Source organism: Mandrillus leucophaeus, unplaced genomic scaffold (assembly GCF_000951045.1).
Source record: "Mandrillus leucophaeus isolate KB7577 unplaced genomic scaffold, Mleu.le_1.0 Scaffold13, whole genome shotgun sequence".
Taxonomy (NCBI): Eukaryota; Metazoa; Chordata; class Mammalia; order Primates; family Cercopithecidae; genus Mandrillus; species Mandrillus leucophaeus.
Genome location: NW_012101254.1, coordinates 6,545,764 through 6,568,203, shown reverse-complemented (window position 1 = coordinate 6,568,203; position 22,440 = coordinate 6,545,764). Strand labels below are relative to the sequence as shown.

At 38.7% G+C, this 22,440-nt stretch overlaps 1 protein-coding gene across 8 annotated transcripts in view; it reads right to left on the bottom strand.

The window, feature by feature from the left end:
- DTNB (dystrobrevin, beta) overlaps positions 1-22,440 on the bottom strand; it is a 304,675-nt gene that overhangs the window by 142,423 nt on the left and 139,812 nt on the right. For all 8 annotated transcript variants that reach the window (XM_011972686.1, XM_011972688.1, XM_011972690.1 and 5 more), the window contains exon 8: positions 21,030-21,154. In XM_011972686.1, the coding sequence (XP_011828076.1) occupies positions 21,030-21,154 (125 nt within the window). The remainder of the gene's footprint in view (positions 1-21,029; positions 21,155-22,440) is intronic.

Genomic DNA, 22,440 nt, shown 5'->3' with positions numbered 1-22,440 from the left:
CTCCTGAGTAGCTGGGGACTACAGGCGCGCATCACCATGCCCGGCTAATTTTTGTATTTTAGCAGAGATGGGGTTTCACCATGTTGGCCAGGCTGGTCTCAAATGCCTGACCTCAAGTGATCTGCCCACCCTGACCTCCCAAAGTGCTGGGATTACAGGCGTGAGGCACCGTGCTCGACCTAGATTCTTAATTAAGATTTGTTGACCACTGCTATAAACCTGGGACAATTTCCATTCATTATCTTTTGGCATCACCTCGAATTTTTTTTATTTTGTCCTTCTGGAATTCCAATTATCTTAAGATTTACAATCTGTAAATCTAATCTGATATTTACCTTATCCTACTGAGGTTTCTAATTTTTTTTAAAATTCCTAGAAGTTTTATTTGATTCCTTTTCAGATTTTCTGGTAATTTCTATATTCTTTTGTTTCTTCATACTTTATACTCTTAACATACTCCTGCTTTTTAAAAAAACATTTATTTTATATTCTGTATGTGATAATTCACACTCTTTGTAGGACTTTAATGTATTGTTCCTATTAATTCTTACTCACGCCAGCTTATTTTTTTCTTATGTGAGTTCAAGTTCCTTGGAACTTGTCTGTGGAGATTACTCAAGGCTAAGGTTTTTAAGTGCCTTTCTTCCTTTTTTTTTTTTTTTTTGAGATGGAGTCTCGCTCTATCGCTCAGGATGGAGTACAGTGGTGTGATCTTGGCTCACTGCAACCTCCACCTCCCAGATTCAAGTGACTCTTCTGCCTCAGCCTCCCAAGTAGCTGGGATTACAGGCGTCCGCCACCACACCCGGATAATTTTTGTATTTTTAGTAAAGACAGGGTTTCACCATGTTGGCCAGGCTGATCTCGAACTCCTGACCTCAAGTGATCCGCCCACCTCGGCCTCCCAAAGTGCTGGGATGACAGACGTAAGCCACTGTGCCCAGCTTAAGCGCCTTTCTACAAAGAGGATTTATGTTAGCTTCTGACAGGTTTCTGGGAGCACCACCCAAAAAGAGAAGCTTTAAATTTAATTAAATTTCTGAGTTGGGATTTGGAGGCTAAAAATATGGTATAAATTCTGGTTTCAAACCCATGTGAAAGTGGGCCTGTGGTTAGGAATTTCTCTTTTAGGCCTTTGTTCTTTGTAATTATAAATTATAACATGCTCCAACTGCTGATTTTCTCAAAGGGTCAGGAATAAATGTTTATGTTTCCTACCTGACAGCTTGGTAAATGTGAGAGGGAATGTGAGATGATCAGCTTATAAATTAGAGTGCCCGCACAACCAGATGAACAACACATATTAATGTCCTAAATCTATATGGAAACATGAATGATTTTCTTAAAAGGTATTCTTTTGTACAGCATCATACCACTTATTTGTATTTATTTACTTCATTTATGTGAGAAATGCATAGATTATGTCAATATAAATCAGTATCATACCCTAAGTTCATGTTGGTTGTTCAAATTTAAGGTTACCTTTTGTTTTGTTTTTTTTTTTTTGAGATGGAGTTTCACTCTTGTTGGCCAGGCTGGAGTGTAATGGCATGATCTTGACTCACTGCAACCTCCACCTCCCGGGTTAAAACGATTCTCCTGTCTCAGCCTCCCAAGCAGCTGGATTACGGGCACATGCCACCACGCCCGGCTAATTTTTCTATTTTTAGTAGAGATGGCGTTTCATCATATTGGTCAGGTTGGTCTTGAACTCCTGACCTCAGGTGATCCACCTGCCTCAGCCTCCCAAAGTGCTGGGATTAGAGGCATGAGCCACTGCGCCCAGTCAGATTACTTTTTTAATGCTTCCATATGGAACTGATACTTCCATACAGTATCAGTTTTAGATTTTCAAGCTTTCAAAAGGGCTCAGCTCACCCAGATAACATCAGTGGCAGTTTAATCAATTTCTCAAAATGAAGATATTAAAAATTCATCTAAAAAAACTCTATGGAGAAGCTCCTCACAAGAATGTTTTCCTTGTGATAAATTGGACACAGGCAATGAGTGAAAAATAACAGCTGGATTTATATAGAATTAAACATGAGGTGGTCACAGCTTAGAATAACTAACTAAAGGGAAAAAAGAAGTCCCTTAAATCCCAAAACAATTTTATTTAAAAAAGTGAAAAACCAAGGATGTAGATTATTCAATACAATTTAACTGAACATTTCTTTAAATTCATGCTTGGAGCCAATGTATCCAGTTTTACCCTTAGGATTATTCCATTAACACGATCCAAAGGGGGAAACGTGAGACAAAAGAAAAGGGCCACTTTACACCAAAGGAGATGCCTTATTCCAACCTTATCTTGACCTCCAGGAAGGTCAAAGACAAACTTCTCTCCAAAAGCTCATAAAAAAATACAGATTTTTACAGTATGAGTAACTTATCTTTGGTTGCCTTCCAAAGCATCAGTAGGACCAGCAAAAGCATACCAAATCAACAAGCAAGGTCCTATAATGTGACCTTGAACAGAGAGACTACAAGAAAGTTGCTGAATGTAACCTAATTCAACTAGAATTTACAATTGTGCTGCATCTTCTAGGAACACAAACCAGTATAAAGTTCAGTCCCGCAAACACATGGAATCTGCCAGGCACTAAAGACGTACAATCCCAGCTCTTAAGAAGTTGATGGTGCAAAGGAAGTGCTTACAGCCTTCAAGAAGTCCAGGTTTAATACATACGCAAGAAACCCTTAAAAAACGAGACAGCATTTTATTGGGTGCCCAAATGACTGATAAAACAACAAGAGCTCAAGGAATTTAGGAATGGAAAGAAGAGATCCATATGAGTTAGCTACTTGGAGGGTTTAAGGAAGGTTGCATGGACATAGTAGGATTTAAACTGGACTCAAGGATATAGAAAACCTGTAAGTCTGAAAGAGACAAGCAGGACATTCAGGAAAGCAGGTAGCCGGGCTGGGACATCATGAGCTAGCTCAGTGGAAAGGGCTATAAAGTTTTAAAGGGTAGGAATGCGGCAGGTCTGGCAAAGCAGAGGCTTTGTCCTCCATAAATTAGTAGTAGAAGATAAGATTCCAAAAGTAAGGTGGGTCCCGATTACACAGGCCTTGAATTCCAGCACGAGGAGTGCCTCCTTGATTCTATAGGCAGTGAGGTTTTGTAGATTTTTAAATAGGGAAGTAATATGACAAAGGCAGTGACTCAAGAAGATTAATTTGTTAGAAATAAGTAGACAGATTAGAGTTTTGAGAAGAATGAACGAGGGCTAACACAGCAGGTTCTAAACTCAGGCAACAGTCAAAAGCGGGCAATATGAAGACTTGCAAAGGTGCCAAGAAATATTCAAATTATTCTAAATTGCAGTCAGTATACAAATCCTATTAAGAAATTCCATTCAAATGAAATATAATCCTGAGGCTCAATGTCTGCATGAAATTATATTACAGGTATAACTTAGGTTTAGATAGAGAAGAAATAAATGTCAAAGGAAAGCAAATTTCTCATATACTATGAATGATTACTTTTTAAGGATTTTTAAAACAATCACAATGAACTGGAGAACCATTGCTTTCAACTTCAATTTTTGAATTATTGCTCTAGCACTGTAAAAACACAGGAAATAGGTCGGGCGTGGTGGCTCACACCTGTAATCCTAGCACTTTGGGAGGCCGAGGCAGGCGGATCACTTGAAGTCAGCAGTTAGAAACTAGCTGGCCAACATGGTGAAATCCCGTCTCTACTAAAAATACAAAAATATTAGCTGGGCATGGCAGTGGGTGTCTGTAGTCCCAGTTACTTGGAAGGCTGAGGCAGGAGAATTGCTTGAACTCAGGAAGTGGAGGTTGCAGTAACCCAAGATCACACCACTGCACTTCATCCAGCCTGGGTGACACAGCGAGACGCGTCTCAAAGAAAAAACAAAACAAAACAAAACAGAACCCCACATGAAATAATGCCTGCCTCATTATGACACACTGATATCATTTAATAACCTGAATGCCTCATGAATATCACTACTATTAGTAAGTCATGAACACATATAGATACACATCCATTTACGTATTCTGTAAGTATTTATTTAAGATCTACTATTTGCCAGACCCACGCCCGATGTGGAGATACAGCAGGAAGCAAAATAAAGTCCTTGTCTCTGGCAGTAAAATGAGTTTGGTGGGAAAAAAAAAGTTCTTGTTTTCAAAGAACTTACAGTCTAGTAGGGTAGAGATTATAAACAAATACGAAAATGAATTTTTAAAATGTCATATAATGGCAAGTGTCATGAAGAAACTGAAGCAAGAAGAAACAGTGACTGATGGTGCTATTTTAGATAAAAGAGTCACAGAAAGATTATCTGAGAAGCTAACATTTAAGGAGAGAGCTGAATAACGTAAACAAATAAGCCATGTGAATATGAGGATGAGGGGCATATCAGGCAAATGAACCAGTAGTTGCAAAGGCCCTGAGGTGGACGCATACTTGGTATTCTTGGTATTCACAAGGAACAAAACCAGAATAACAAAGGAGGATAGGGCAACGGGAAAGTGGCAGGAAATAAAATTAGAGAGGTTGCCGGGAACCAGATTTTATGGGGTTTTGTAGAACACTGTATAGACTTTGGCAAAGTCTAGTCACTGAAGGGATAAGAGCCAAAAAAAAAAAAAAAAAAAAAGACATGTCCTATATATGTCATAGGACAAATATATTGTAGTGCTAAACGAATTTACTAGATCTGAATTTTCATCGCTGAATTTTCTTTGCATACATCTAACACCCTTTTAGAAACAAATTATTTGTATTGTAAGTTCACATAAAAAGAAACATATTTGAAAAAATCTTTTTTTTTTTTTTTTTTTTTTTGGTGGGGACAGTCTCGCTCTGTCACCCATGCTGGGGTGCAGTGGCTCTCAGCTCACTGAAACCTCCACCTCCCGAATTCAAGCGATTCTTGTGCCTCAGCCTCCTGAGTAGCTGGGATTACAGGCCCAACCTCCATGCCTGGCTAATTTTTGTATTTTTAGTAGAGATAAGGCTTCACTGTGTTGGCCAGGCTGTTCTCCAACTCCTGACCTCAACTGATCCACCCACCTTGGCCTCTCAAAGTGCTGGGATTACAGGCGTGAGTCACCACCCCTGGCTGAAAAATCTTAAAAGGATTTTTCATTGACATTATCATTAAGCAGGATATAAAAGTGGGTTGAATCAAAGGGAGTATATCCACAGTTGTGGCTCCTGCTAAGGATTTGTTACACATAGGAGATGACTGTGCCCTATACAGGACTCAGTGCAAACACAGAAGGCAAGAAAAAAAAAAGCAGAACAAATACGCTGACAAAAAACAAGGGAGAAGAAGGGTAGAGTATGAGAAGGAAGAAGAGGAGAAGTGATCAATAGATTTAATAGAATCCTTGTCAAAATCTTTTGTTAAAATTGACAGGTATAGACTAAAATGTGTGTGGAAATGCGAAAGATTAAAATACCCAAAACAATTTTGAAAAAAGAAGAGAACTTACACTACTCAATTTCAAAACTTACTATTAAGTTATAGTAACCAAGATCATACGGTATAGCCATAAGGACAGATATACACATAGGTCAATGGGACAGAATTGAGAAATAAATTCACATGTACAGTCGGTTGATTTTGACAAAGATGGCAAGACAATTCAATGGCGCAAGGAATGGTCTTTTCAACAACTGGTGCTTGGACAAGTGGATATCTACGCATTTATTTATTTATTTAAGACTGAGTCTTGCTCTTCTTGCCCAGGCTGGAGTGCAGTGGTGCGATCTTGGCTCACTGCAACCTCCCAAGCCGTTCTCCTGCCTAAGCCTCCCGAGTAGCGGGATTACAAGTACTCGGCTGTAATCCCAGCACTTTGGGAGGCCGAAGCAGGTGGATCAACCATGCCCGGCTAGTTTTTGTATTTTTAGTAGACACAGGGTTTCACCATGTTGGCCAGGCTGGTCTCGAACTCCCAACCTCAAGTGATCCGCCCACCTCGGTCTCCCAAAGTGTTGGGATTACAGGCATGAGTCACCGTGCCCGTCTGCACATATTTAAAAAGGAACTTAGACCCTTATCTCAAACCAGACATAAACATTCACTCAAAATTCACATGAATGTAGGGTTAAAATTATAAAACTTTTAGGAGAAAAACCTTTGTGACCTTCAACTGGGCAAAGATTTCTTAGATATGACACTGAAAACACAATCCATAAAAGAAAAAACTTATAAACTGGATTTCCTAAAAATTAAAAGCCTCTGCTCCTCAAAAGATCATTGGGAAAATGAAAAGACAGACATATACTGAGACAAATTATTTGCAAGTCACATATCTGATATAGAATTATGTCCAGAATATATAAAGAACTCTTAAAACTCAATATGAAGAAGACAACCCAATTATAAAATGGGCAAAAGAAACTGTCACAGCCCAGAGGTGCCCAAGGAGACATCATGAATAAATGTAATCTGATATTCTGGATAGGACCCTGGAACAGAAAAAGAATGTTAGGGAAAAAACTAATGAAATTCTAATAAAGTGTGGAGTTTAGTAAATAATAAAATCAAGACTGTTTCATTTCTTTCTTTCTTTTTTTTTTTTTTGAGACAGAGTTTCACTCTTGTTGCCCAGACTGGAGTGCAATGGTGCGATCTTGGATCACTGCAACCTCCACCTCCCAGGTTCAAGCGATTCTCTTGCCTCAGCCTCCTGAATAGCTGGGATTACAGGTGCCCACCACCACGCCCAGCTAATTTTTTGTATTTTTAGTAGAGATGGGGTTTCACTATGTTGGCCAGGCTGGTCTCGAACTCCTGACCTCAGCTGATCCACCTGCCTCGGCCTCCCAAAGTGCTGGGATTACAGGCGTGAGCCACCGCGCCCAGCTGTTTCATTTCTAAGATGTTAACAACAGGGGAAACTGAGTGCAGCGTGTACAGAAACTCTGCTCTATTTATGAAACTTTTCTGTACATCTAAAACTATTCTAAAATAAAAAGTTTATGTAAATATTTTTAAGTGGGCAAAATATCTAAATAGACAATTGTACCAAAGAAGATAGGTGGATGGTTCATGTGTACATGAACAGGTACTCAATATCATTAGTCATTAGGGAAATACGAATTAAAACTACAATAAGATCCTACCACTTACTAACTGGGATGGCTATAGTCCAAAGAATGACAATATACCAAAGTGCTGATGAGAATGTGGAAAGACTGGAACTCTTAAGTATTGCTGATGGGACTGTAACATAGTCCTGTCACTTTCTTTCTTTCGTTTTTGAGACAGGGTTTCACTCTGTCATCCAGGCTGGAGTGCAGTGGTATAATCCTGGCTCACTGCAGCCTCAACCTCCCAGGCTCAAGTGATCCTCTTATCTCAGCCATCCGAGCAGCTGGGACCACAGGCACACATCACCCCACCCAGCTAATTTTTTTGTCTTTTTTACGTAGATGCGGGGTTTTGCCATGTTGCCCATGCTGGTCTCGAACTCCTGGCCTCAAGCAATTCTCCCACCCCAGACTCCCAAAGTGCTGGGATTACAGGTGTGAGCCACTGCGCCTGGCCGGTGGTTTCTTAAAATATTCAGCCTACCCTTGGCGGGGCACGGTGACTCATGCCTGTAATCCCAGCACTTTGGGAGGCCAAGGTGGACGGATCACAAGGTTAGGAGATCGAGACCAGCCTGGCCAACATGGTGAAACCTGTCTCTACTAAAAATACAAAAACTAGCTGGGCGTGGTGGTGGGTGCCTGTAATCCCAGCTACTGGGGAGGCTAAGGAAGGAGAATCACTTGAACTCAGGACACAGAAGTTGCAATGAGCCAAAGACCGTGCCATTGCACTCCAGCCTGGGCAACATCAGCGAAACTCTGTATCAAAAAAAAAAAAGTTAAACATATGCTTACACTGCATGACTCAGCAGTTCTACTCCTAGATATGTACTAAAGACAAATGAAAACATATGTCTACTGAAAGACATGAATGTTCATAGCAGCGTTATTTGTAAGAGTCAAAAACTAAAAATGAACCAAATGTCCATTAACTGGTGAATGGATAACAAAATGTTATCTATTCATACAAAGGGCGTTTTCAACATTAAAAGGAATGACCTATTTATTCTTGAAACAAATGGATAAACCCCAAAAATATTACGCTAAATGAAAGAAGTCAGAAACAAAAGACTACATATTGTACGATTCTGTTTATATGTAATTTCTAGAAAAAGCAGGAAGTAGTTTGGTGATTGCCTTAGGGCTAGAAGTGGGAGCTGGGATTGACTACAAATGGATAGGAGGGAATTTTTTGGATGATGGAAATATTCTTAAACTGGATGGTGGCAATGGTTGCAAAATTATATAAATTAACTGAAAATAATTTAACTGTCACAATGGGTGAATTTTACAGAACATAAATTAGACCTCAAAAAAAAAAAAAGACAAATCAAAATCACAATGAGATATTACTTCATACCCATTATGAATACTGCTATAAAAACCAATCAACATAAAATAACAAGTGTCGGCAAGGATGTGCAAAGTCAGAACTCTGTTGCACTACTAGTGAGATTATAAAATAATGCAAGCTCTATAAAAAACAGTACGAGGGTTCCTCAAATTCTCAAACAATTAAAAATAGAACATATGATCCAGCAACCCCACTACCAGGAAGACATACAAAAGAACTGAAAGCAGGGTCTCCAAGAGATCTATGTTCATAACAGCACTATTCATAATTGCCCAGAGGTGAAAGCAGCCCAGTAATATTCCACTGTATGTAGGTACCACATCTTACCAGTGGTGGATGAATGGATGAGCAAAATATGATATCTACATACAATGGAATATTATTCAGCCTTAGAAAGGAAGGAAATCCTATCACACGTTGCAACATAGATACCTCAACATAGAACCTTGAGGGCATTATACTAAGTGAAACAAGCCAGTCACAAAAAGACAAATACTGTATGATTCCACTTACATGAGGTAGGTAAAGCAGTCAGATTAGTAGAAACATAAAGTAGAATGGTGGTTACAGGGGGTGGAGGGGAAAGGGCATTGCTATTTAATGGGTATAGAAAAAGTTCTGAAGATCTGTTTAACAACAACACGATTATACTTGCCATTACTGAACTGTACACTTGAAAACCATACACTTAAAAAAATTAAGATAGTTAATTTTATATGATGGTTTTTTTTTTACCGCAATAAAAAAAAAAAAAAGAATACCAAGGGATGATGATTTGTGAGGTTTCGTGAGATTCTGAGTTTAAAAGCAGAGAGCTTTATGGTAGGATAATGGCAAACAGGGTGAGAAAATCTCAAGAGCAGAGTGAAACTCAGCAGAACAAAGTCACAGCCACTTGTAAATAATCATCCTGCTTGGACTAAAGCTTGACAGTTCTTAGTTTTGTTGTATTACATAATGCTGTGTCTCCTCACTGCACCATACTCATTGCATTTACTGTTCAAATGAGCAGCCCCCTCTCTCTCACACACACACACAGGTATCACACATATACATGCACATGTGTGAGTTTGTGAGTGCAAGTTCCTCTCTCCCCCACCCCAACACACACACACTCACATTCACGTACACACACACACGCACACACACATACTGAGGTTCAGGCAAAAACGTTATTCTATTTCTAGGACTGTCTTAGATGACGCATGGCCCTCTCTGCTCTTCCTTTCCTTTTTGGAGAGGTATGCGTCCAGGACGAGCAAGCTACCTTAAGCTCAGAGGAATGATTCTAGGACTTTCATCCTGAGAGGAAGCAAAACAGATAACATTCATACCAGGACACAGTGAAGCTCAAGGCTCTAAGAAAACCCTGTATTCCTCAGCCTCTAGGTTTTCAAATACATTCCAGCAAAATGCAAGACAGAACGAGTATCAGATGAGCTGTGACCTGACGGCTTTCACATGCTAGGCTATATATACAGGAGAATAAAAAGCAACTCTTATTTTCCCAAAAAGACAAACTGAATAGACCCCAAGTTTTAGGTGCCTAATGGCCCATTGGTAAGCAAATTATGTCACCAAGGGTAATTTTTTCAAAATCATTACAGCAGGCCAGGCACAGTGGCTCACATCTATAATCTATGGGAGGCTGAGGTAGGAGGACTTCTTGAGGCCAGGAACTCAACACTAGAGTGGGCAACATAGCAAGACCCCATCACTTCGAAAAAATATAAAAATCAGCCAGGCGTGGTGACATGTGCCTACAGTCCTAGCTACTTGGGAGGCTGAGACAGGAGGATCTCTTGAGCCCAGGAGTTTTGAGGTTACAATGAGCTATGATCACATCACTGCACTTTAGCCTCAATGACATATCAAGACCCTATTTCTATCTTTTTTTTTTTACTTTTGTTTTCTCACCCTGTCTTATGGTGCTGACCCTGTCTCTAAAAAACAAACAACCCAAAAAATCATTACAGCAAAATGCCAAGACAGTATCAGATGAGCTATGATCTAGGAATCAAAGTACAAGTTGAGAATCCCTTATCCAAAATGCTTGGGATCAGAGTGTTTCATATTTTAGATTTTGGAATATTTGCATTCTATTTACCCTGGTTGACCATGCGAATTCCAAAAATCCACAATGTGAGATGCACCAATGAGCTTTTCCTGTCAGCATTCAAAAAGTTCGGATTTTGGAGCATTTCAGATTTTGAATTTTCAGATTTGAGATGCTCAACCTGCATATTTACCTGTCAGAAATGCTTCAAGATTACAATCTTCCAAACAGGTTCAGCCTCAGGAGATCAAGATACTTACAATGAATCTGATACTCCTTTCAAGCAATTGGAACATCAGATTCACCTAGAGGTCTAAGAAAAAAGTATCATCTTGTCAGTTTCCTCAAATGACTCTCGTCTCCCATCAAAAGAAGAGAGCCCAACTCACAATACACATTCCATAAACACTGTGGAAGACAGTGTTTCAACCTAGACTAACTTATCAATATTATGAATTCTATAACATCCGATAATTTGAGAATACAATAAAACCAATTAATAACTCTCTTCAGAAAAAAAAAAAATTGGCTTATCAAAGCTGTAGGCTGGGTGCAGTGGCTCTCGCCTGTAATCCCAGCACTTTGGGAGGCCGAGGCGGGCAGATCACGGGGTCAGGAGTTTCAGATCAGCCTGGCCAACATGGTGAAACCTCGTCTCTACTAAAAATACAAAAATTAGCCAGGTGTGGTGTGTGACCCAGCTACTCAGGTGGCTGAGGCAGGAGAACTGCTTGAATCCGGGAGGTGGAAGCTGCAGTGAGCCGAGATTGAGCCACTGTACTCCAGCCTGGGCGACAGAGCGAGACTCTGAGACTCTGTCTCAAATAAACAAACAAACAAAACAATTAAAAACAGCTGTAAACAGCAAGGCAATTCACCATAAGTGCCCTTGTCACAAAAGCCATTTTTAACTCCAGACTCATCCATCATTTTAAAAGACGGGTCACAAAAATGTGCTTTAATAATTAAACAACATAAACAAGAAGTTAGACTTGTTCTTTCATAGGGTTAACAAATGGTCTTATATTACTCTTGGTCTGGTGAATTCTGCTGATATATTTAAAGTTGTTATGAATATGTAGAAAACAAGCATATTTCTGTTTTACCAAAAAGTTCATAAGCACTGATAGCATCGATGCTTAAAGCATAGTTGTCCGAAGTTCAAAAATTACATCTATGAGGTATAGGAAAAAAACAACGGAGAACAGATTTTTTAAGTTCAAATCAAAGTAATGTATATGCAGAGTCTAAGTCAGTATTAAACAGAAGAGCAGTTAAAATAGAACAATTAGAGCCACATTAAAGTATTACTGTAATTACAGTTTTATAATTACAGTACAATTTAACAGTATAACAGTATTTTTTAATTATCTAGGTTAATTCTGTTTTGATGCAATGTATGGAGAACATTGGTTGGCTTAGCTGTTCAAACATGCTATATATTTACGTATGCAAAGGATGCAAGAAACAAATAAAAGACTTCTGTCGGTAAGAGGCAGTCTGGTTTCTAGGTAACAAATTTTATCTGAGTCCTTCAGCAAAAGATGTTATCTTCACCGCTGGGTGAAAAAACAACTTGGGCTATCAAACCAAAGACGATGACCATTCAGAAAAAAGAGTCTAAAGAAGCACAAAGTGCCCTAAATTTGAAGTTTTTAGACACCCTTCTTTGACAGCAGGGGTTGGCAAACTTTTTCAGGGCCAGATAGTAAATAATTTAGACTCTAAGGGCCATTTGGTCTCAGTCATTAATGACTCAATTCTGCCACTGTAGCTCAAAAGCACCCATAAACAACATAAAAATGAGTGAGTATGGCTGTGTCCCAGTAATTTTTTATTTTTATTTTTTTTAAGACAGAGTCTTGCTCTGTCACGCAGGCCGGAATGGCACAATCTCGGCTCACTGCAACCTCCACCTCCCAGGCTCAAGCAATCCTCGTGCCTCAGCCTTCTGAGTAGCTGGGATTATAGGCGCATGCAACTGTACCCGCTTAATTTTTCTGTTTTTTAGTAGAGACCGGGTTTCACTATGTTGGCCATGGTGGTCTTGAAACTCCTGATCTCAAGTGATCCACTCATCTTGGCCTCCCAAAGTGCTGGGTGAGCTACTGAGGTCGGTCCCAATAAAACTTTACTTATGGACACTGACATTATTTTCATGTAAGTTTCACTTTATAAAATATTTTATTTCTCTTCAAACATTTAAAAATATAAGTCTTGTTAGATCATGGGGCACATAAAAACGAGGGGCAGGCTGGCCTTAGCCTGCAGGCTATAGTTTGCCCACCCCTGTTAAGATGAATCCCAGGTGTGTGCCGTGGAAGACGCTGGGCTCTTTCTCACTGGAATTCAAGGGAATAGATATACTAAGCCAACACATGTAAGTTTTGCTTCCCCTCAGAAATAAATCTACACAAACCGAAATGCAATGGTGACTAACCACTAATTAAAGAGATTAGGCTTAAGAACTCTGTGGTTAAGAAAATTAGCAAGAGCAAATTGCTTGAATTCGGATCACAGGAAGCCTGTTAGAGGCATCCAGAGCTAGACATGGTGTAAATGTGTTTTTGCCAAAAGGAGCAACTCATTTCTCTCAGAGACTTGGAAGCAAGAGAAGTTGCTAGAGTGTTGATACGTGAATTGGCTTTGTTTTGAATACACGTCTTGAGATTTATTTGAAAAACCTTGTTTACTCAATATTCTCACCACCCCCCCAGAAAGGAACACAAGGAAATATGCCTGACATCTAGTGGCGGCTTTAGGAAACTGTAGGTACATGACTTATATCACTTTCTGAAAGAAAACCAAAACCAAAACTGAACACGAAAACATAAATGGCGGGGAGGCGTTGGACGCCTGTGTATATAAATTGTGCTGGGTATAATTCATTCGCTCAATACATTTTAGGTGCCTACCATGCACCAAGCAGTATTTTAGGTACTGGGAATTCGGTGGAGAACAAGATAAAGTCCAGCCTTTGTGGAGTTTACATTTTTGTGACATGATTAACTTTATTTGAAGGAAAAGACTTTAAAAGTTTATAGCCTTCTAACCACTTAAAAGCACTTTTCCATATATTATCTTTAAAAAAAAAATCCTGAGACAATTAAGACAGGTTTTATTATCACCATTTTACAGAAAGGCAAACTGAGGTCTTTTTTTTTTTTTTTTTTTTTTTTGAGACGGAGTCTTGCTCTGTCACCCAGGCTGGAGTGCAGTGGTGCAATCTCGGCTCGCTGCAACCTCCACCCTCCACCTCCCAGGTTCAAGCATTTCTTCTGCCTCAGCCTCCCAAGTAGCTGGGATTACCACAACACCCAGCTAATTTTTATATTTTTAGTAGAGACAGGGTTTCACCATATTGGTCAAGTCGGTCTTGAACTCCTGACCTCAGGTGATCCACCCAACTTGGCCTCCCAAAGTGCTGGGATTACAGGCGTGAGCCACGGCACCAGGTCTGGAGTCCACACATTTTCTAAAGAGTCAGACTTTGATTTGTACTAATTTATTATTTTGCTCGCTACACACAAAATGAAATATTGGTGAGCCTATCAGAAAAGTCTATCAACAGCATTAACCTTCAATCAAAAGGATCTCATGAACTAAATTCTGGTTAGCCTACTGCAACTACATAAAACTGGCTTCTTCACTGTCACTCAAACCTATTTGCAAACGCACAAAGTACTATGTGAACACTGTTAGGACCTTGCAGAGTAGTAGAAAGTCTTCAATAAGTATTTGCTGAATTAATGAATAATTAAGAATCTTAGCAAGCGTTAAGAATTGCTATTCATGGCTGGGCACAGTGGCTCAAGCCTGTAATCTCAGCACTTTGGGTAGCCAAGGCAGGCGGATTGCTTGAGGTCAGGGGTTCGAGACCAGCCTGGTCAACATGGCGAAACCACATCTCTACAAAAAATATGAAAAGTTAGCCAGGCATGGTGGCACGCACCTGTAGTCCCAGCTACTCAGGAGGTTGAGGCATGAGAATTGCATGAGCCTGGGAGGGGGAGGTTGCAGTGAGCTGAGATTACACCAGTGCACTCCAGCCTGGGCAACAGAGCAAGACTCTGTCTCCAAAAAAAGAAATGCTACTCATATGTTTGTATTTGTACTCTGCATTGCACTCTGCACATTTCTTAATACTTGGTGTTGTATTTTTAGTTTGCTTTCATATAGCTAAAACTCTTTATGTCCTCCTAATACAGTGGTTCTGTAAACTGATCAGATATATTAGGGAACTTTTTCAAAAGGTGGATTCTTAGGCCACCTCCAGAATTATGATTAAGTTGACCTAGAATGGAAGTAACTTGGTCATCTGTACTGTTTTGTTTTTTTTTTTTGTTTTTTTGTTTTTTTGACGGAGTTTCGCTCTTGTTGCCTAGGCTGGAGTACAATGGCGTGATCTTGGCTCACCGCAACCTCTGCCTCCCAGGTTAAAGCAATTCTCCTGTCTCCGCCTCCCGAGTAGCTGGGATTACAGGCATGCATCACCACACCCAGCTAATTTTGTATTATTAGTAGAGATGGGGTTTCTGCATATTGGTCAGGCTGGTCTCGAGTTCCAGACCTCAGGTGATCTGCCTGCCTCAGCCTCCCAAAGTGCTGGAATCACAGGCATGAGCCACCGCACCCGGCTCTTCTGTACTTTTTAAGGCTTTCTGAGTGATCTTGGTATCAGCCAAGTTTGGGAACCATTAACACGTACTGAATACAGAAAAAAAATCTATAAGACATAGAAACTCAAAGTTGAAAGGAACCTCAAAAGCAAAAGTTATCTAGTCAAACTAAATATAATTAACTGCTCAACATCTCATCTGAATCTAAAAGAGAATCTACCAAAGTTTGTTTTTTTTTTGGTTTTTGTTTTTTTTTTGGTGGTCTGCTGACTATATTCTTGGCTTGGGAGTAATTCAGACTAATAAATAGTTAAACTATAAAATCTGAATTCTAGGTAGTATCTTGTAGAGTTGAAGACACTTGTAGAACAAGTTACTAGAGCTGACCAGTATCTGGTTCTCCTCTCCTTCCTAGGTACACAGAAGGCTATTAAGGTTTAAAATTAGGTGGGGCTATGAGGCATTTCTGAAGCAAAGCACAGAAGAATGGCTCTGAGCTGTCCCTACACCTTCTTTGCCTGCTGCAGCAATAAGGAGGGCTCATGTGAAGATGGTGGAGCCAGAAGAGTAAAGGAGCCCACACCATCGAACCACTGCCCAGGTCAGCTGCTCCCGTCATTCCAATCCACAACGGACTCTGTGTGAGCAACAAATAAACATTTATGAGCTGAACCACTGAGATTCGGTTGTTAACCTGCTACTATACTATTACTCGTGCTATCCTGAATGTGTAATATTCATATCCCAGGACCTGTAGTTAGCCTTCTACCTTACAGGATTTCTCCACACAAGAATGCTCAAAGCAGCACTGTAGGCTATAGTGAAAAACTGGAAATAATGTCCAGCAATGAAGAACGAATTACTTGTGGAAAAGTCATTCAGTGGAATACCATTGGAGGTTTTGGATAAATTTCAAAAACATTACTTAATAAAGTAATAAACTTATAGAACGCTATGTAAAGCATGACCATTTATATATAGTTTTAACATATCTATATCTGATTTTTATGGATGTATAAATATCTAATAAAAGTATTTTTAAAAAGTAAAAAATCATGAATACCAAACAAATGTTAGTGGCTACCCTTTGGGAGAAGGAAAAGGTGATTAGATGAAGAAGAGGAACACAGGAGACTACAGTTTTATCTACAATGTTTTATTCATTTTTAAAAAAAGATCCAGGCTGGGCACAGTGGCTCACACTTGTAATTCTAGGAAGCTGAGGCAGGTGGATCACCTGAAGTTGGGAGTTCAAGACCAGCCTGACCAACATGGTGAAACCCCATCTCTACTAAAAATACAAAATTAGCCAAGCGTGGTGGCACATGTCTGTAATCCCAGCTACTTGGGAGGCTGAGGCAGGAGAATCACTTGAACCTGGGAAGTGAAGATTGCAGTGAGCCGAAATCACACCATTGCACTCCAGCCTAGGCAACAAGAGCGAAATTCCGTCTCAAAAAAAAAAAAAAAAAAAAAAAAAATCCAAGGTAAACATTGACCAAACTTGCCATTTAAAAGACTATCAGGTTATCAGGTTAGATTTTTAAAATCCAGCTTATAATTTACAAGAAACATAGTCAAAACCTAAACACACAGGAAAGTTGAAGGTAAAAGTTTAGAAAAAGTTATGCCAAGCACAAACCTAGCAAAATATATTGAAAGACGTTACTGGTAGATCAAATAGACTTGAAAACAAATAAAATATTAAGGACAAATAGAGTCACTATACAAGAATAAATTTTCACTGTCCTAGTGAAGTATGTATAATTTTGAGTAAGTAAGGCTATATATGATTTGAGCAACATAATTAACAAACTTGACCTAATGGACATATATTCATCCACTACATAACTCTGCATCCAACAAGCATAGAATAAACCTTGTTTTCAAGCTTACATGGAACATAATATAAACCTGATCATATACTAGACAATAAATATCTTAACCAATTTTTAAAAATTGAAAAATACAGACCATTTTCCAGACTAAAAGTAAGTTATAAATTAATAACGAAAAGGCAACTAGAAAACCTCTGTATGTCTGGAAATTAAGAAAGTATATACTTCTCAAAGAAGAATCCTAAAATAACTTAGGAAATATTTAGAAGTAAACAACAAAAAATATTATATGGTAAAACCTGGGTAATACCCAGATAAGGTTCAGATAAATTTATAGCCTTAAATGTTTCTACTAGGGGAAAAAAACCACAAAAATAAAAAAAAACTGAAATCTTCAGGCTTAGATGGCTCCATTAGTGAGTTTCATCAAAAATTTACAAAAAAAATAACTCCAATCTTGAACAAGCTCTTCCAAAAATATAAAAAGAGAGAATGCTCCTCCATTTTGTAAGAATCGCACACTGGGTGATAAAAACAACAAAACAAAAATAACCCCAAATCAAGGGAAGTTATAGGACAGTTTCACTCAAAAACATAGCCAAAATCTAAACGAAATACTAGCAAACAAAATCCAGCAGTATATTCAAACAATGGCCAACTCAGATTTATTCTGGGAAGGTAAAGATGATGTTAAAAAACACTTAATGTAATTCACTACGATAATAGAATAAAGAAAAAGTCTTTGATCATCAATAGAGAAAATCATATAATCATCTCAATACAGAAAAAGTCTTTGATAAAAGTCAGTATCCATTCATGACAAAAAGAAAGCATTTTTTATTTCTAGCAAACTAGAAATAAAAGGGAACCTCTTAAACCTGATAAATAGTTTATACAAAACCTACATCAAATAACATACTAAATGAATGCCGAAAGCATTCTCTGTGGGATTAGTAATAACACAAAAATGCCTTTAAACCACTTCTATTGAGCATTGCACCGGAGGGGCTAGCCAGCATAGTAAGACACCCGCCCACCCTGCAAAAAGTATGATTAATTTTCAAAAGTATAAGGTACGGAAGGGAAGACACAAAGCAGTCATTATTTGCCGATTATATAATTATTTATAGAAAATTCAAAAGAATCTGAGTATAAAGTACCAGAATTAACAAACAATTTAAGCAAGACGACTGCCTAGATAGTGGACTAAAATACAAAAACTATTTGCATTTCCATACACTAGTAACAAACTGTTAAGAAATATAATTCAGAAAATATTCCATTTGCATTACAGCATATGCTTACCAAAACACATCGAACTGTACACTTAAAGTAGGTGTGTTTTATTACATGTAGAGTATATCTTAAATAACTGTAGGAAAAAGGACACTACTGACACTTTTTGTAACAGCAATTACAAATGTCAAGTGACATAAGAGTTAATCTAATATATAAAGACTTTTCTGGGGAACAATGATAAAACTTTACTTAAAGCTATAAAAAGATATTTAAATAAACGCAAAGACACATTCGTGGAATGAAAGCTTTAAAACCAGAAGGATGTCAGTTCTCCCCAATTTGATCTTTAGATTCAGTGAATCTCTGATCAAAAATCTCAACAAAATTTTATGAGGAACTCAGTAAGATGAGTCTAAACTTTATATGAAAGAGCAAAGAGCTAGTAACAGACAAGACACTCAGAAAAAGTAGATTACTTAGTCCCTTATGGTAATTGACACAGTGAGATATTGGCATAGGGATAGGCAATTCGACCAAAGGAGCAGAATAAAGAACTCAGAAGCCAGCCTGTGCATATTTGGAAACTTCATTTTTTACAATGGTGGCATTGTAGTCAGTGGGGAAATGATGGATTATCTATTGAATGACCCTGAGACAAGTTATTATTCAAATGCACAAAGCGAGGGGCTGGGGAAGAGAACTGGATATTCTACATCACATCACACACAAAAATCCATTCCAAATGAATTAAAGACATATGTGAAAAGGCCATCTTTAAAACCTAAAGAAAAAAGTAAGGAGAAAACCACTATAATGTTGAGACAGGCAAGGAAAAACACGAATCAAAAAGGAAAAAGGTTAACAGATTTAACAAAAAAATTGGATTATAGGCAACAGATAAACTGTGCTATGGAACACTATGTAGGGGTGGAGGACATCCTTTTTCCCAACAAGAAGAAAGCAATGAGAAACTACAGGAAAAACAACAACAACTGTACAAGAAAATCAATCCAGTTAAAAATTTAATAGGAATGATTTTCAGCAATCGATGGTAAGTAAGAAAGAAAAGCCCAGTGAACTCCAAAGACAGAGTAACTGCACAAAAGGATCCACAGAATCACAGCATACTATGTGACTGTGTAACGAAGGATACTACCTGTAAATGTCATTATTTGGTTTTATTAGATTTAACCCTTGATCAACCTCAGAAGACTTAGTTATGGTTATCGAAGAGAACAGAAATATTATCAGCTTTGACAACATAACAATAAGGACACAGATGGCAGATGTTAGGAGGCAAAGGAAAAGTAGACAGAAGATGCTAATTTTCTCAGTTTACAAAGTGGAAGTCAAAAAGAAGTTATAAGAAACAGTGTTTTTAAAATACTATTTAAAATTAAAAAGGTAACCAACTTAAAAATGGTGATATAATTATGAAAAACAGGGATGGGTTGGTATGTAGAGTTAAAAATGAGGCTGATTCCTTATACCACAAAAGTAAGTCAATAATGTCTAAAATTGGCTGGGCTCAGTGGCTCATGCCTGTAATCCCAGCACTTTGGGAGGCTGAGGCAGGTGGATCACTTGAACCCAGAGTTCAAGACCACCCTAGGCAACATGGCGAAACACCATCTCTACCAAAAATTTAAAAACAATTAGCTGAGCATGGTGGCCTGCACCTATAGTCTCGGCTACTTGTGAGGCTGAAGTGGGAGGATTGCTTGAACCTGGGAGGCGGAGGCTGCAGTGAGCTGAGATCACACCACTGCACTCCAGACTGGGTGACAAAGCGAGACCCTGTCTCAAAAAATAATAATGATAACAATGTCTAAAACTGATAAGTCAAGAAATAGTGCTCCAAACATATTATTTAGAAATATAGAGATAACTATTAGTAGATTTAAAACCCAAAGGACAGTGAAGTGTGGGAGGGTATGTTGCATTCATTATAAGCTCTTGTGTGACTGAATTTTTAATTCACATGCATGGGTTATTTTAATAAATATAAACAGATTTCCAAATAATTGAAAGAAAAAAGGAAAAAGATCAAGATTCTCTAGAGTTCATTTAGTCAAACACCTTCCATCAGGGAGGCGAAAGAAAATGAATGCCCACTCCAACAGAAAAACTTCTAAACATCTGATAAAGATTCGTGATCCAAAACCCTACCAAATTTATTCATCAGGGAAGCATATTATCATCATTTAATTCAGAGTGAAGAAAGTAGTTTACAGGCTGAATCTTACCTTTCACTGTTTCTCTTCCTCCCTACTTTCCTTTCTCTATTTCTCAACTTTATTGTTCTCCTCTAGCTTTGCTTTACTTAGCATGAATATTCAAACTAAATACATACAAATAAATACATACAAAATACCAGTTTTATTTGTAGAATATAGTCTTATGTTTCCTAATTTTCTCTCAATACAAAAAGAGCAAATTAAGTTGATTTTCATTTCCATCTTGTCTACATTAACTTAAAAGTCTCTACAGGCATTACTGCTGTAGAGAAAAAGATCTCTACCACCGATTTAAGGAATGAACCCAAAACCACAAAAGGCAACCCACCTAAAACCAGAACGATAATTACTCTTCAATGGGCTCATGTTTCTGGAGGCTGCCATATTACTCAGGCTTCAGGAATCAGGAGCTAGGTTTCCACATGGACACTTAAGGTGATTTACAGAGAAGAAAGCTTGACGTCTAAGTTCCCCCAAAAGAAAGTAAAAACCCGAAAAGTTCAATGTTCATGTTAAGTGATGTCTGGTTTTGATCCACAGGAATTTCACAAGGCCCCCATTTCAGTGTGATCCACAGGCACTTCCAGGGGTATACTTACACTATATGTGCAAGGTCAAGTGGTTTCTCTGGTTGCTCAGGAAAAACAGGATGCGGGGGTTCTCTGGTGGGTACACACCCCAAAGATTTACTAATTGCATGGCTCAGCTTCTTTGCAGGAGATTTCTGTGTCAAAGTAGAAAACAGTAAGGAATTAACTCTTCAAAAGAATGAAAGGAACTTCAAAAAAAAAAAAATTTTGTGACAAGAGTGTAAAAACATCTTTTCAAATGCAAATCAAGTTTCATTATTGTCAACATCATTGGGCCTTGCAGAAAGGAACCTCCAGTTGTCCCAAGGTCATCTGTGGTCCTTCATTTCTGCAGTTCCTCCTTCATGTTTACTATAAAGTCACACTATCAAGTAATGTCAACTTTCCTTCTGGACATCTCTGTGTACTCTTGGCAAGAACTCCCTCCTTTGATGCTTCTAGATCATTTTTGCTAAGATGTTAAAGTTAATTCCCTGACCAGAGTCAGAACTTTTTGATGGAGGCCAGGTGCGGTGGCTCATACCTGTAATCCCAACACTTTGGAAGGCTGAGGCGGGTGGATCACCTGAGGTCGGGAGTTTGAGACTAGCCAGACCAACATGTTGAAACCACGTCTCTACTAAAAATACTAAATTAACCAGGCATGGTGGTGCGAGCCTGTAATCCCAGCTACATGGGAGGCTGAGGCAGGAAAATTGCTTGAACCTGGGAGGCGGAGGTTGCAGTGAGCCAAGATCACGCCATTGTACTTCAGCCTGGGCAACAAGAGCAAAACTCTGTCTCAAAAAAAAAAAACAGAACTTTTTGATGGGCTACAATACTAAAAGGCTAAGAGCACACAGCTTATGGATGTTAGCAAATTAGCTAAGTTACAACCCCAAGATGTTAGGATATTCCCAAATAAACATGAGGCAGAACATTTGATATTAAGGGTCTGGTTATGTAGCTGGATACAGAGTGCATTCACAATATGCAGACCCAGGACTCTACATTACAATATATAAAGCTACAAAAATAAGTTGGCATACCAATACATTCTTCTGGAAGGTAGAATAATACCCACCAAAGACTACCAAGTCTAAGAGTCAATCATAAATATGCACAAAAGTAAACAACATGCCACAATCAGGTTAAATAGAACATTCACTTCTTTTTTCTTTTCTTTTTTTTTGAGATGGAGTCTTGTTCTGTTGCCCAGGCTGGAAAGCAATGGTGTGATCTCGGCTCACTGCAACTCCGCCTCCCGGGTTCAAGCAATTCTCCTGTCTCAGCCTCCCGAGTAGTTGGGATTACAGGCGCCCACCACCACGCCTGGCTAATTTTTGTATTTTTAGAAGAGACAGGGTTTCACCATGTTGGTCAGGCTGGTCTCAAACTCCAGACCTCAGGTGATCCACCTGCCTCAGCCTCCCAAAGTGCT